Below are 15927 nucleotides of genomic sequence, written 5' to 3'. Positions count from 1 at the left end.
TTCATGAAGAAGGAATTCAAATGCTTTCGAGAGAACACGAAGAAGGCTAATAGACCTAAAATCAGAAGGTACTTTGGGATTAGATATTTTGGGAATCGGCACTACTAAAGCCCGTTTCCAAGAATCAGGATAGGTTGAGGTGACAATAATGTGATTGAAGAGATCAGTGAGCACTGGAATAATAATCGGGAGTAGAATTTTAATGAAATCAAGGGAGACTCCATCACATCCCATGGCACTTGATCTGACACGAGAGATAGCATAGATTACATTTTCTTGCGAAATGCAGCAGAAGCTAAAACCCTCCCAGGGCGCAATGGGCAAAGAGGGAAAATTCAAAGGATCAGCAGAAGAAGAAACAAAATATAAATAGAAAAATATAATAATGGGTCATAAATTTGTGGAAATGACTTAATTAGAGGTGATTGAGATTGATTCTCACCAGTTCATTACACTGACCCCATCAGCTTCTCTCTCGCTGAGATAGTTGGGTAAATCATTGCGGATTCTTGTCCAGAGGAGTGGAGGAATCCTCCTCACAGGTGGCAAATGATACTGGAAGACATCATCCAGCACACGATCATCCAGGGAAATGAGATCTTCTACTTCACTCTCAGACAACCCAGATTTAGAGGCTGTAATATAGGCCAGAGCATGGAAGACAAGAATACGTCCATGTTGCTTTTCGATTCGCTCAAAGAGCATCATGATGCTGTCCATGACTGTGGACGCTAAATGTGTGTCTTGGGGGCGAGTGTAGCTGCGCCAGCGACAGATCTCTGCAAAGACTAGCTTAACGAAGATGGGGAGGGAACACTTGGCAATGGCATTTGCCACAAGACGCCACTGGTAATTATTGAGATCTCGGCAGGCTGTTTTCATCCACATCCGGATGACATTCATAGCCAATTCCTCACCGAGAGCACGAACTTCCACAAAATTGTCCTCCACATCGATCATTCGTCGTAGCAAATGGTACTCCCGAGATACTGTTGGATTGGACTCCTCATTGGCGCATGATACGATAATCTTGCAATTGGGAGGAATTCGTGTGGGAAGCCAGGAGACTTTATTTGCATCCTAGAAGTAGAGTACTCTTAGTAGAACCAACTTCATGAAAACAGAGATATGGATATTTACCTGAGCACCTGTGAGCTGATCAACGGAGTCCAAGAAGAGCGTTAGGGGTTGAGAAGGACTGGCATAGGTCAAAAGTTGCTTGAAATGTGCCGTGAGTGGCACCAAATCATCAGGGATACTCTCAAAGGGAAGCATGTAGTTGTAGGATATCTGCTGGCAAATGGAGATGAGTGTGGGCGTGAGAGCACTAGAGTCTGGTGTTGTGCCTAAAAAGCGAATAATACTAATTGGCTTGGCATCCTTGAACCACTCTTTCATAAAGAGCGAAGCGCTCTTGGCCAGCAACGAGGTCTTTCCACAGCCACCCTCTCCATACAGCACCAAGGGCTTTTCCGAATCACCCAGCATGTACGCCTTGATGTGGGCCAACTCATCCTCACGCCCATAGAACACCTTGTCGGCGTTATTGCACGCATGCAGGTGCTGCAGGATTTCCGTCACGATCTGCCCTTGAGCACTTGAGTCCTCCTTGCGCATGGCCCGATCCACCAATTTGATAATGTTCTTGTAGAAGTGGGAGATGAAGTGATTTAAATATTCCTCATGGGTTTCCGGATCCAGACCTTCTCGTCCAATCCATTCCACCGTGTACTTCTGAATGTTGGTAGTCTCAATTTTATTAGGTAGTCTCTCATCTCGCAAATTTGCCAGCAACTTGCAAGCCTCAGTGTCGAGACTGCGATTGATGATGTCCACAAAAAGTCCTGCCTTCTTCAAATTTTGCAGATTTATATTATTGATGTAGCGCACATAGGCCAAACAGTGATTCTTTGTGTTCTTCACATTGAGAATCCCATTGATAACCTCTCGCTCAGTGACCGACATGAAGTAGTTATGCATCTGATCCTTGTCCAATTTCCCAGCCGCATGGAGAGATGCTGTAGCCTTACGGAAGAGTTTCTGCATCTTTGTCAGAGTATCCCACCAAATGGCTTGATCCTCAGCCTGCAACTTGGGCACTCTCTTATTGTTGAAATTGATGAGAATCGATGAAATTGGCTGGAGGACAGAGATTGGAGGAACAGCATTGCTGTCTTTTTTGTACCATGTATCCAAGAGAATGACATCAATTCCCATGGATGCCAATTCCTCCCTGAAAGATTAAATTTTATTTTACAGTTCACTAATACACTTGGTGTCTTGTAGTTTAAAAAATAATATTTACCGAATCAGAAGAAGTTCAGACGAAAGGATTAATGTGGGAATTGGACGGTATCCATATTTTTGTCCCAAGAACACCACAAAATTGGGACCCATGGACAATCTCTGGCAATTCTGGATTTCTCTCATACAGAGTTCTGTTGTCATGTGATCATCTGTAGCTTCATCACGAACGCCCCATCTCATGTCCACGACCTGCAAGATGGGAACCGATTGGAATTGTAAGTATAATTTAATTAAATGGTTACAATATTGTGAGACAGGAGATAAAAAGTTCAAGAGGGCGTGGGGCGTAGCATCCCAAAGTTCCTCTTTCATTCAGTGGCGGATATAGGTGGTAGAAAAGAGGCAATTCTGATGGGGCCCCTATCTCGAGAGGCCCCCCTGAACAGCTTTTTTAACGCTTTAGCGACGAGGCATTTTTTCGGACTGAAAATCAACAATAAAAATTAAACTGGGAAACATAATGATAAGTCTTGCATCTAACCTTGGAAAGTCCAACAGAGTCTGATTCGGTGTATTTTGTGCTTTTATAGGGGACGATAGGGACAAAAATAGCCCAAAAATTTAAGTATTTTTTTTTAAAATTGTTATGTTTATTTATTCATTTAATAAAGAAAACCATACAATAGACTTCTAAGTCCCTCACGTATAGTTGCAAACAAAAGAAAATGAAAAACAAAAAAAAAACAGAAAAGTTAAATCAAAACAAGAAAAAAAATTAGACTTCCCGACCCAAGTAATAAGACCGCAGAGAGAGTTCAGACGTTCTGGAAGCAGGTGGAATCGAGTTAAAAATGTAGATCCCGTGCACAAAGAGAGTTTGCTGGAAACTGGCACCCCGCGATCTCAGCACCATGAAACACCGACACCTGACAGATGCCCCCAACTTAGCATACAGAAGAGGTAGGACAGTAGGACGGAGTCGAGGTCAGACAAAGGCGTAAGATAAAGAGCATAGCTTTAAATTCAAGATACTGAGGCAGGTCACACCTCACAATAGACCGAGATACAGGGGAGACATGGTCACCCCACTTCAGATTGTAAATGAACCATAGACAGTCATTTTAGGAGCCTTTAAGCTTGCGAATAGACTCAGCATATCAGACTGAAAAAATAACTCACAGCCATAAGTGAAGTGCGGCATGATGAGGGACCGGACAAGAAACAGCTGAGTGTCGGTTTTTCTGACAATACCAATGAATAATATTGGATGAGATCATATATTCTGTCACTAGAAGAGGTTGAAAGTTTGGAGTGGTATATCTCAGCTCCTGATGAACATAATTGGATGAGTGAACTATTGTTGGAAAGCTTGGTTCATTAGCTTTTAGAATCTGGTATACTTAATCTGCTATGGATAAACCATGGTCATCCAGAACAATTTATGTCGAGGAAGACACATTTTGCAACGTCTTTTTTGGCCATCTACTTCTGGGACCAGGAGTGACCCACTTTTCTCGCACAAGGACTATTTGTTAGAGGAACTCAAATGGTACAATTTGTGGTAGAAACTTTTTTTTTGGACATCTTACTTTTTTTTATTCATCCACTTTTGCAAGAATTTTAACATTTTACACGCACAGAAAAAAATGACAGAAATCCTTCTATCTCATTTTCTGGACAAACTAATGAAGATATCGACTTGGAATGTTCTAAGTACTCCCCCATAAGTTGATCCAAGGAATCCAAATATCACATCAATTTCATCCCCACGTCTATCTTTCCCCTCCAGAAACCACTCTTTTAGGATTTCTGTAATTTTTTCCTTGCGTTTAACACTTCAAAATTCTTGCAAAAGTCGATGAATAAAAAAAAGTAAGATGTCCAAAAAAAAAGTTTCTTCCACAAATTGTACCTTTTGAGTTCCTCTAACAAATAGTCCTTGTGCGAGAAAAGTGGGTCACTCCTGGTCCCAGAAGTAGATGGCCAAAAAAGACGTTGCAAAATGTGTCTTCCTCGACATAAATTGTTCTGGATGACCATGGTTTATCCATAGCAGATTAAGTATACCAGATTCTAAAAGCTAATGAACCAAGCTTTTCAACAATAGTTCACTCATCCAATTATGTTCATCAGGAGCTGAGATATACCACTCCAAACTTTCAACCTCTTCTAGTGACAGAATATATGATCTCATCTAATATTTTTCGCTTTTATGAAAAATATTACGTATGAGTATTGTAGTTTTTATTGCCAAAAGGATTTTGCTTAAAAAAAATTGGAAGTATAAAAATAAATAAAATCAATTATGAATTTGAGGATTTAAAAATTCGCCATTTTTGAGCTTGAATATTTACTACATAACAAATAGCTTGAGACTTGCAAAAAATATTCTAGTTTACTTCAACCTTCTACTTTACAATTATGTGCAGACATAAGCAAAAAAAGTAACTTTAGGTAGTCAGGAAGAATTATTTTATTTATGGGACACTGGTGTTGCTGGTGTTCCAATCGTTCTTAAAGGGTTAAATATTTTATAAATCATTAGGAAAATGGGGCACCTTTGAATGTGGGGCAGCTTTGAAATTAGGATTTTTCTCCTATGTTTAAATAATGTAATTTAGCTTCTCAATCTTCTAGTGCAGCTAATTTATATCATGATAAGGGCTGGTGTTCACAGTAACAGCTAATTTATTAGGCTTTTATTACTTAATCAGAAAACCTATGCACAAACACGGAAAATGACGTCCCGAAAGCTCTGTTAATAAATCAGTTGGTTTCCCCTATCCACCGCCCGAGGGCAGGACTAACACTGAGAAAAACTTGAGATGTTTTTCAATTTAAAGAATTTTGTACATTTTGAAGCATTCAAGAGATTATTTTTTAGGTTTATTTTACGTCTTTTTACTATGAGATGTTAAAAATCTTAGTAATAATGTATCAACATTTATTTTCTTTGTGGATTTCACATAAAAATTGTTACTAATTTGTAGAAGAAAATGTATATTCGTTTTTTGTAACACATGACCCCTTTGGAATTGTCTACACTAATATTTGATAAAAAAAGTAATGAATAGTTAGAAAATATTATAAAGCAAGATCAGAATGAACGCAGAATTTGAAAATATTTATAAATTAATTGAAAGAATTGTTAAATCTTTGGTAGATAAAAATGAGTGCTTAATGCTGCAAAAAAAAAATTGAAAAAAATAGAGGCTAAAATTTATAAAAATTTACAGTAAATATAATATAATAAGAAGAAATCTGACCATTATTTCTCAAATGAAGTCTATGTGTTCACTATATCTTTAAAAACAAGACTGTTAAAATTAAAACCTCTTTGGAATATGTAAAATTAATTGCCATTGCCTTAATTTTCGTCACAGTCCCAGGTTATTTTCACTTGATTGTAAAAAAAATGAAAATTTTTAAAGCTTCTCATGAAAAATGTTGTATTTGATTTTAAAGTGATCACTTGTAAAACTGTATAGGACAACATAAATCAGAGGAGTGCAAGAACGGTTTGAAACCGAGAAAAAAAGTCAAAAGAAACTTATACAGTAGACTCTTCGATATCCGGCTGACTGGGGGACAAAATGACATTTAGGTTTTTTGAATGATCAACGGTTTTTCTATTTTGTGCAGTGTGAATTTATTTTCTGTCTGACAAAGAAAAAGAGAATTTTCTTCATGGTGTGCTTATGTTTCATTTTTTATCACAATTATGTATTAAAAACTTCGATACAATGTTAATAATACTTTAATTCACTCTGGACAAACTTCATGTTTAGTGAAAATAATTTTGAATATATCAACCGCCAGTGTTTGGCAGCTGTCACCCGGATATCGAAGTGCTGGATATCGAAGAGTCTACTGTACGTCAATGGTCAAAACACTACTTGAACAAACCTATTTTGACGTTTATTCGGTTTCAAACAGTTCGTGCACACCTCTGACATAAATCATAATTTACTTCGGGAAATATATCAATTCCTAATGTTTTTTCTACTTAATTTGACGATAATAACTCTAACAAGCTCCTCTCGAGGAGCATGTTTATAAATCAAAAATTTTATTAATTAATAAAATGTGAAGTACTGTGCATCCCGTCTGACCAGGTAAGCGTGAATTATAGCCTCAATTAACCCCTATCTTTCATACCTTACTTTTAAGAAGCTCCCATACAAAATACCCCTTACTAAATATATGTGAAGGACACTGTTTTACGTTCATGGTGGTGAGCAGCAGAACTACGAAAATTATGTTGCCGGCCGTGTTTCTCGGCTGTCAGTGACAAGATGGAATATTTTCCAATAATTTTATTTGTTTTTTAAATTCTCGCAGATTCTCAGTGATTTTAGTGGTTTTTTTTTAATAATAATAAATGTGCATGGGTGCGTTTCGTCTAGAGAAAAGTGTCGTGGTAACTATAAACAAATTTCCAATCTTGAAATACGTGTTTTTATTTCCTTTCGGGAGTATTTTTTAGGAAACAAATTTTTCAAAATAGTTATTGCATTTCTAAAGTGTTAAATCGTTCATCCTGGTTAAATAAAACATATCCCTATCTTTGTAGCTTCTAGCATTTATATAAAATTTGAATGTGAAATCAGGATGTGAAATTGACAGTTTCATTCCACCGCCATTTATATACGTGGCAAGATTCAGTCCTTAATTTGTGCCTACCACTCGGATCTTGCCGATGAGGGCTAAAATAGTGCCTAAAGCTGGGTGTTAATTAATGGCTCAAGGCTGGGTCCCCCTTACCCTGTGTCAGACGGGATAGGAACACATTAATTTGAAATTAAGCTTTCAACGGCCATTTTAATAAGTAAGTAAGCTGGTTACTGTGCATAGGTTTTCTTATTTATTAACGAATTAATAAATCAACTGCTTACTGTGCATACCCCCCTTAAGCCATAATGGCTAAACCTTAGGTCTGAAGCCCGGATAACTAAAGAAAAATAGTGGTAAAGTTTTTTTTAGTAGGCCAATTTTCCGATATAATAAGATAAATCTTTAAATGATTTTGCGAAATAAATCTATAAATGATTCTTTTCAATATTCATAGTCCTATAGGTATTCAGAATAATCCAACAAAAAATAAAGAAAACAGTTCTTAATGGCAAGAACCCCTAAATATTTCTCATAATTCTTTTATGACATTGAGAGATGGAATCGACATAGGCACATAAAAGTTGTCACAGTAAATAAAAGCCTTCATGTTACACCTGGAAGTTCTAAAAAAGAAAAATGGGTCCTTTCACCTTTCATGCAATTCATCATTATTTTTATTTTTTTTTTCCCTCTTCATATGTCCGTTAAAAATGCAGACATTCCATCCTGTTTTTGTCATTCAAATCCATTTCTGCATTTTTCCATGTCTGAATATGTTACATATATTGGGTTCATTCAAAAAGTCTGCATTGGAGGAATTAAGCAATTTCCACGTAATAGTATTCTTGCGGAATGCCGCAGAGAATGCAGGAGACTCTGACGGAATGTCAGTGTGATCCGTAGCATGGGGGAGTCAGTTGTCGTCTGCCGAGAGTGAGTAAATCATGCAAACCGCGCATTACCCTGGGAGGAACGACAAGAACACGATGGCACATTGGCAATTCTCACCGTTGAGTGTGTCGCTTTGGGGGGCTTTTAACACATGTCCAGAGGGGCGTTTCGTGCCATGAGCCAATTCCTCTTTCACCTCTGGAAGGAGGGTGTGGGGTGCTCAGTGGGTGGTTAGAATGGCACATAGAAATTTGATAATTGCGCAGTGGAAACATCAGGAAAACAGCTAAAACTCCGTGGGTGAGTAAACAAGAGCGGGAAATTGGTGATTTATGATTGTGAAGGGAAAATATTTGATATGTGGTGCTGTCTTACCTGAAACTCCAATCCGTGCTTCTCTCTGCAGTAGTCCTTAATGCGAGGATAGCATTTTGCCATTAAAGTATTCCTCTCCATGGTGGTGTCTGCACGGGGTAAGGAAGGAAATACAAGTTGGAAATTACAAACAATTTGCATTATAAGTTCTTTGTAGCCCTTTTGGCCCCAAAATGTGGGTCAATTGTGGCAGAATCAAAAATTTAGAAGTACACGACTGTGGGCGTCTTTATACAAATTTCGCGGGAATTTTGCACACAAAAGACCGCAAGAACTAAAATCCACCTGGAGCGTGTTTGACGAGGTGAAAGATGTTAGATTGCAAATTATCCAATGACTTTGATCATTTATACCTCTTTCTGAATTGATAAATTGATAATGAGTAATTAATTGGCGTACATTGCTTTCACTTTGAAATTGCACCTGCGATAATTTCTCACCTTTTTTTCCGCAAATTAAAACGCACTGGTATTATGAAATTTAATCTTTTTTATCTGCATGGTTTTCGGGTAAATTTTCCCCACTAAAATCTCACTGAGTATTTAATTATACTGTAATTTCACAGTTTGACCGTTTTACGATGTAAGGTTTACTTTTACTGAAGATCAATGGCCAATTGAAAGTTGATAATGGGATATTGAATCGTTATACTACCCCGTTAAAAATACATAAAGTTTAATTGATCAATTAAATTCGACTGAGTGAGATTATTTTGCGATGATTCCTGGAATGTTGAATCGCTTTTTTTTTTAATAATTTTTTTTTGCCAAATATAGGAAGAGATTTGTTGAAATTTTTAACATGAAAAATATTAATTTCAGTTTTGACATTGATATGCAGTTGAAATGAATATTTTCAATTCCCAAAAAGTATAGTGCACTTTATGTTTATTTTGTGACTATTAAAAGCTTTTTATTTCGAATCTGACTATTGATTTTATCTAATCTATTAGCTTTTAATGCTGCGTGTCATGAAATGAAACCACATTTTGCGTTATGCATTTCTTCCTTATTTTAAATTTAGTATTTTGCTTTAAACTTTTGTATAACTAAACTTGACGATTTAATTTTTTAATCAAAGTTTTACAATTTTGAGACCGAAATAAATATTAGTTCTAAAATAGATAATCAGGGCTAATGTAAGCAAAACTAAATAGACTAATAGGAATTAGACAATATTTCTTATCTAAATTGATGCACATTGCTGTCTTACCGTTCATAGCAAAAACGAGATGAAATTTCAAAGTTGAATCCTCAAATTTTAGGGCAGAATCACATTGATAGGGGAATGTTGGCATGGTTCGCACAGAGTGAACCTTCAAACAACGCGAATTTTCTCTTTGCTTGCAAAGAGCTAGTTCGTCATTTCTTAGCCATAAGATAGATAATTATTAAGTTCATGAGACGAGATGAGAATTGGTAAGTCAGCTCTTTGCAAACAAAGAAAAAAATCGCATCGTTTGAAGGTTCACTCTGTGCGAACCATGCCTACATTCCTATAGTAACATGCTCACCGTATTTCGTTAATTTGCGCATTTTCATTGCAATTCTTACGCAAATACTCGATTACCGTATTACCTTATCTCATACTCGGTGACACTTAAGTGAAAATATTATAAGAAAATTGAAGAAATAAAACGAAAGAAAGGTGAGCAAAAAAAAACTGTACGATTAATTTCTTTTACAGATTTTTTTGCTCACCGTTTATCGCATTTTCGTTTTATTTCTTCAATTTTCTTATAATATTTTCACCTAGTGCAACCGAGTATGAGATGAGGTAACACGCTAATCGAGAATTTGCGTAAGAATTGCAATGAAAATGCGTAACTTAACGAAATACGGTAAGGCTACGGCGAGCATTTTATTATCAATATGATTCTGCCCTTAAACCAAAAAGTTCATATTTCAAATGATTAACGCTGTCAAATTGAACTTTTGATTGAAAAATGAACCGATAATGTAGAAGAAAATAGAAAAATCAATTTTCCGATTGAAATCTGTATCGACAACGGTTTGAAAAATGATCTTTCTAGTAGAATACTCAAAAATTCAACTAGCAAATTTCAAATCTATTTTACTGTACTGGTAACTAATTTCCAGGGAAAACCAATTTTTATATCCATTCACTCATTAGTCCATTTACTTCTTTTTTTTTTTTAACTTTTACAGGTGTCGAGATAGTCCCAAAAACAGGCCCAAGCACCGCGATTGTACTCATTCTTTTTATTTGCTACTGCTCTATTTTGGTGTCCTTAGAGGATTACGTGGGTCAAAAAGATAAAAAAAATAAAATAAAAAATAAAAAAAATACTTTCTTTTTTTTCTCAACATGAGAATGAGTTTTCCACCGTTTTCACTCTGGAGTAGATTGGTAACTAACGCTAAGACGGCGGTGCTCGCAGAAAGTAGCGCAATCTCCAAAAGCTTTGTTGACTATAAATCTACTATCTACCTATCTATGATAAGAAATTTATTCAAGCTTAACTCTTTCGCGTCCCACTTTTATTCAGCAGATGAATTCATGTAAAATTGACTTTTTCTTAATGCTTTATGATCAAATATAATAGTTCAGAGAGGAAAAAAATTTTCCATTGCGTGAAAACTCGGAAAAACCCCGGGTCATATATGACCCTATTGTCCTCAAGGGAAGTGTACATACCATTTTCAAAATCTATATCACGGGCTTTTTAAGAAGTTTTTTTGCTTGAAGTTACTAATTTGGCCAAAACCATGGCAAACTGGATTGTCTTGATGAACACTGTACTCCTGGTGCTCAAGGAATCTTCCTGGTAATCCCTTGAACAGTCTCTGTCACAATATTTTGAGTGGTATTTGGCAAAAATAAACTTATCCACGTAGTTATTCACACACAATACAATTGCACAATATGAGACGCTTGCAGAATACTCTAACATATTGCAAAATATGTTATAATTCATCAGATATAAGATGAAATGTCCAGGAGCAAGATGTCCCACCTGCATTTCACAAAGAAAAACAATGTCCCAACTACATTTCGCTATAGGGTTATGACGAAAACACTGTTACCCTTGGGGACAATAGGGTCATATATAACCCGGAAAATTCTACACGCTTTTCTGGAAAATTGAGAGTAGTTTATTATATCAAAATATGCAATATACAATCTTTGGATATTCTATTTTGTGTTTCTAAAGAACTTTTTGCTGAAAAAACTAAATTAATATAAAAAATTTTGAAAAAGAAAAATCATTTCACAAAGTTCGAAATTAGTGATTTTTGCTCTCAAATATTTTCTTTTCCTGAATATCTGGAGTCTTGAAAAAATTAGCCAAGAATCTTACATCCTTCTATTATGATGTCGTGCACAAACCGATAGATTTCAATTAATGTAAATAGTCAAAAAAAATTGTTTTTTCCCCGGGTCATATATGACCCTAATGACGCGAAAGAGTTAAGGGAATCTTGGGCAAAACCGAACAAGGGGGAGGACCGAAAACTTTTTATTTTCAAACTATTTGGACTATGGCGAGCAATTCTTCCAATGGACAAGGATCACTGCAGTATCTAAAGAATTTATACAGGTCTCATCTAATATCTAATTAAAAAATCGCAGTGTTCGGTGCTACCTCCTGGTCGGTGGTGCCCCAGTTTACCCTAAAGGCATATAAAAGTAGAATACTTAAACTATATTTTCTGAAATTTTCGAATAAAACTCAGCCATTGGGGCTTGATTTTCGAAGACGTTTTTTTTTTGGAAAAACTAAGTTTTCAGTGGACAAGATTACTTTTAGAGTAAATTCACCTCAAGACAAAAAAAAACTAAATATTTCCTGTTACCAGTTAACTTAAACTATAGTCCTTAAATGAAGGATTTTCGTAAAATTACAATTTTCAACGCAATTTTCACCACGTAATCGTCTTGTAAAATGACTACTATTAATCAAGGAAACATAAAATCTTTCCTTTAGGGAATAGTCTAAGTCATCATCTAATAGAAAATATTTGGTTTTTCGATTTTGGATGAACCTATTCTCATAAATCTTATCTGCCGAAATGGTTGTTTTTTTTCAATCCAAAAATCAACTCCCAGCGGCTGAATTTTTAAAATTTTTAAATGAAAATTTAAGAAACTATAATAAAACTGATGTAACTTATATTATGATTAAGACCTTAAATATATTTTTATACGATGAAAACGGTATTTAAAGAAAATGTGCTGTTTTTTAATCTTTGACTCACGTAACCCCTTATTGAAGAACAATAAAATTCTAGGTTGGGGCGTTTTAATGGTTTTAATCCCTTAAAGGCGAAAAGGTTAAATAATGGTACTTAGAAAAAAAATCATTCCTTTCTGACTTTTTAGAAGAAAAGTACCTTTAGAAGACTAGGGAAAAATATGTGTGATTATGAAAGAATCAAATTTAATTGGTGACCGGTGATACAATCATCCTTAAAGGGTTAATGACAGAGGCAGGGCAAACAGGATCACCCAGGGATATCTTTCGCTGTATGCCAAATGCTGGACAGTAGCACAGGATGTGAATATTGTCAATTTATTCATAGCTTAGAAATAAAATTGATAAAAATAGTTCTTTTTTTAATTAGACGCATTAAGGTTCTTTATAGATTTATGTATTTTTTCATGAGAACAATGGTTAAAAAAAATTTATTGTGATTTTTTGGGACTCATTTGTATTTTTAGAAAAAAAAGAGAATAATTCAAGAACCAGAGCCGTATGATAATATCTAATCAAGTTAAAAATTATTTTTCGAGAGTGTCCTCGTCTATAAGAAGCGGGGTATCTATCGCATTTCTCCTTATCTTTACATCTATTTATTTCATTGAATCATATTAACTGGAGAAACTGGATGTAATAGAGATTGTATTTATTTCTCATGAAAATTCTTGATCCTTAAAGGCTTCTACACATTAGGAGAAATTTTTATCAAAAATTAATTTTTGGAAGTAAATCGTCTGCAACCGTGTTGTAGGTAGAAACGTCAAAATTGTATCAAAAATGCAATCTTTGACGAAAATTGGTTCCACTGTGTAGAAATCTTAAGATCGATTCTGCAAACTTGTGAGAAATGACATAATTAAGTATTTATGTGGCTATTGTGAATAAAATTGTAAACTTTCTAATAAATACAACGATTTAATTGGAGTGACTGTTGTTACCTGAATCGTAGCTTCCTGATGGACCACTCTGCTTTGTTCAAAATAACTAAACTTGCACTTTACCTCATCATATTTCTCATTGAATTTGTTAGTGTGATACTTCTCTCTTTTCTACCTAATTAGTCCCCCAGATCCCATTATTCACTGGTAAAAATAAAAGGGTCAAATTGACCCTTTTCAAAAGGATGGATCGTATTTGACCCTTTGAAAGGTTCACTTTTGTATCTCTTGAAATTTAGTATGCACATTTATCACGAATAATCATGTTTTATTGTAAACTTATTACTGATATCATATTTCTCTCATCTGAGCGAACACCAAAGATCACTTTTTCATTGTTTTTTTATTCGTTTATTCCGGAATTAAATAGATGTCAAAACCGTGACCCTTTCGAAGGGTACCTGGTGACCCTTTCAAAGAGTCAAATATGATCCATCCTTTGGAAAAGGGTCAATTTGACCCTTTTATTTTTACCAGTGTTCTGTTAACTCTTTCCGGACCGCAGCATATGCTGCAAGCAAATTTCACAATTTTTAATCAAAAATATCTAAGCTCAGGAATTAATTGAGGTCCTACAAAAAATATGTCATATTTGGACATCCTTATAGTTTGTGATCATCCACAAAAATAGGATTTTTATCAGTTCTGAATACTTAAAAAACATTGTTTTTCACAGAACATTCATATGCTGCTTTGGGTACACTCGTCCCAAAAGAGACGAAAGAGTTAGTACAAACAATATTTTTATGCAAAATAAAAATGTTACAATAAAGAATTGTTTTGTTAACTAATGAATCTAAAAGAAGATTTATTACTTTTGTAATTTTTAGTTTTTCTATCTATTTGATTTTTTTTTAAAATAAATTATATTGCGTAGAAATCTCTATTAGCAAATGTAAGTTTAATTGGCACTTTTCTGAGACTTTCAGTACTCTCTTCACACTTGTCTCAAGAACTAATTTAAATCAAGTTTTTTGATTATTTTATTAATTTATTTTGAACTGCTGGTCCTTAGTTAAATTACTTTTTTTAAGCATATAGATCATCTTCTTTTTTTTTAATTTAAAATAAGCATATTTTTTTATTTTTTCGATTCGATTCGATTCGAATGTTTCGATAGAGGCTTGACTCTATGGGGTTCGCGAGATTAGGATGCTCCGGATAATCTTCGTAAGATTCTCAATTGGCTGCATAGTGGTCTTACATCAAAGTTGCACGACTACTTAATAGTTTATTTATTTTTTTAATACTTTCAATACTTTTAAGAAAATAATTAAATATTAATTAATTAATTAATTAAGAAAATACTTATTTTATTGATATTTTTCTAAATGCAAAAAACAAAGGTACAGTAAAAATTTAAATGTTTTACTGACCAAAATTATTTTGGTCAGAGTATAACAAATTTTGGATCCCCCACTTATTCTCAAAGGATTAAAGGGTCCAGAAAGTATCCAGAACGCATTTCTTTTGGAAAAATGTGTTCTTTGTAACGTTAAGGCTTATGCTCTAGACACACTTGCGACTTAAGCCGAGAGATGACTTAGTGGAAAATGTAGTTTAACCATTATTTCCAATATAATTACGCTAAGTCGTCTCTCGGCTAATCCTCAGGTCTGTCAAGGCCCTTAGGGTGAATGAAGGGCTAAGTGGGCTAAAAATGATAAAGAACGCAGAGAACGCATTTCTTTAAAAACAAATTGTTGAAACGGTCGTTACAAAAAGACATTTTTTTCTCGATTTTTCGTTCTAACAGTGAAAGTTTGTTCTTACAATTAAATTGTTATTACTGAATTAAAAGAAAAAGGAAACTTTGAATTTAAATCTTCTCTTGAAAAGCTATCAAAATACTTTTACAATTCTGGGTGTTAAAGACGTCGAAAAACAAAATTAGAAATTTATACGAAAGATTCTTCTGAAAATTGTATGATCCAATAGATATGGTAAGTTATTTCTCTCAACATTGTATTATCCATATAGAGCCCAGTAAAATTTCTTCTATCAAGCATACCTTAAATACCATTAAAAGTCTGTCTAGTAATATCAGAAAGTAATAAAATTTCTATTTATGAACTCTATAAGAAATATATGGAAATTCATTTTTGTAAAATCAATAGGACAAAGTGTTTTTTTCCTCAGGAATTTCAATTGAAAAACAAATTAGGTCACTCCCTCCAAAAAAAATCCAATAAAAGTTTTCTAAGCCACTCCAAAAGGAAAATAGAAGGAGACTTGCCATTTTACGGTTTGAAAATACATTTAGCCTTGAAATAGTTGCAAATCCATCCTTCTAACAACGGAAAAGAAGAACGTATCGATTTATCAGCGGCTCAAGAACATGAAATACTCACCCGTGAAGGTCGAACTTGTGAAAATGCGCACAATTTTTGAACTAACTGGCGGCAGATGTTCCAAGGAACCGGCAAAAATGTGATCAATGGTTCTGTCATCCATTTTTGCAAGAGTTTAGATAACTTCTTATCACAGGATCACTTAAGAGATCACTCTTTTTCAAGGATATTTCTTTCTTTGGCGACTTTTATTTCAATTTGAAAATATTTGTTTTTTTTTAGGACAATTTCGCTGAATTTCTCAACATTGACTGAGGTGAATTGGTTGCTGCCGCCTCTATTTAATATC

General features: G+C 34.7%; 1 protein-coding gene across 2 annotated transcripts in view; it reads right to left on the bottom strand.

Annotated features, from left to right (window-relative positions):
* LOC129807060 (NACHT and WD repeat domain-containing protein 2) overlaps window positions 1-15927 on the bottom strand; it is a 24044-nt gene extending 8117 nt beyond the window's left edge. For both annotated transcript variants that reach the window (XR_008752231.1, XM_055856064.1), the window contains exons 1-5: window positions 15639-15927; window positions 8128-8216; window positions 2306-2496; window positions 1141-2233; window positions 443-1080 (exon numbers count right to left, since the gene is read on the bottom strand). Coding sequence is in view for 1 of the 2 variants with exons in the window: in XM_055856064.1 (XP_055712039.1) it covers window positions 443-1080; window positions 1141-2233; window positions 2306-2496; window positions 8128-8216; window positions 15639-15741 (2114 nt within the window). In the remaining variant the exon portion in view is untranslated. The remainder of the gene's footprint in view (window positions 1-442; window positions 1081-1140; window positions 2234-2305; window positions 2497-8127; window positions 8217-15638) is intronic.

The sequence above is a fragment of the Phlebotomus papatasi genome, chromosome 1, assembly GCF_024763615.1.
Source record: "Phlebotomus papatasi isolate M1 chromosome 1, Ppap_2.1, whole genome shotgun sequence".
Lineage (NCBI taxonomy): Eukaryota > Metazoa > Arthropoda > Insecta > Diptera > Psychodidae > Phlebotomus > Phlebotomus papatasi.
Note: the sequence above shows the minus strand (reverse complement) of the source record. Positions and strands in the feature narration are given on the sequence as shown.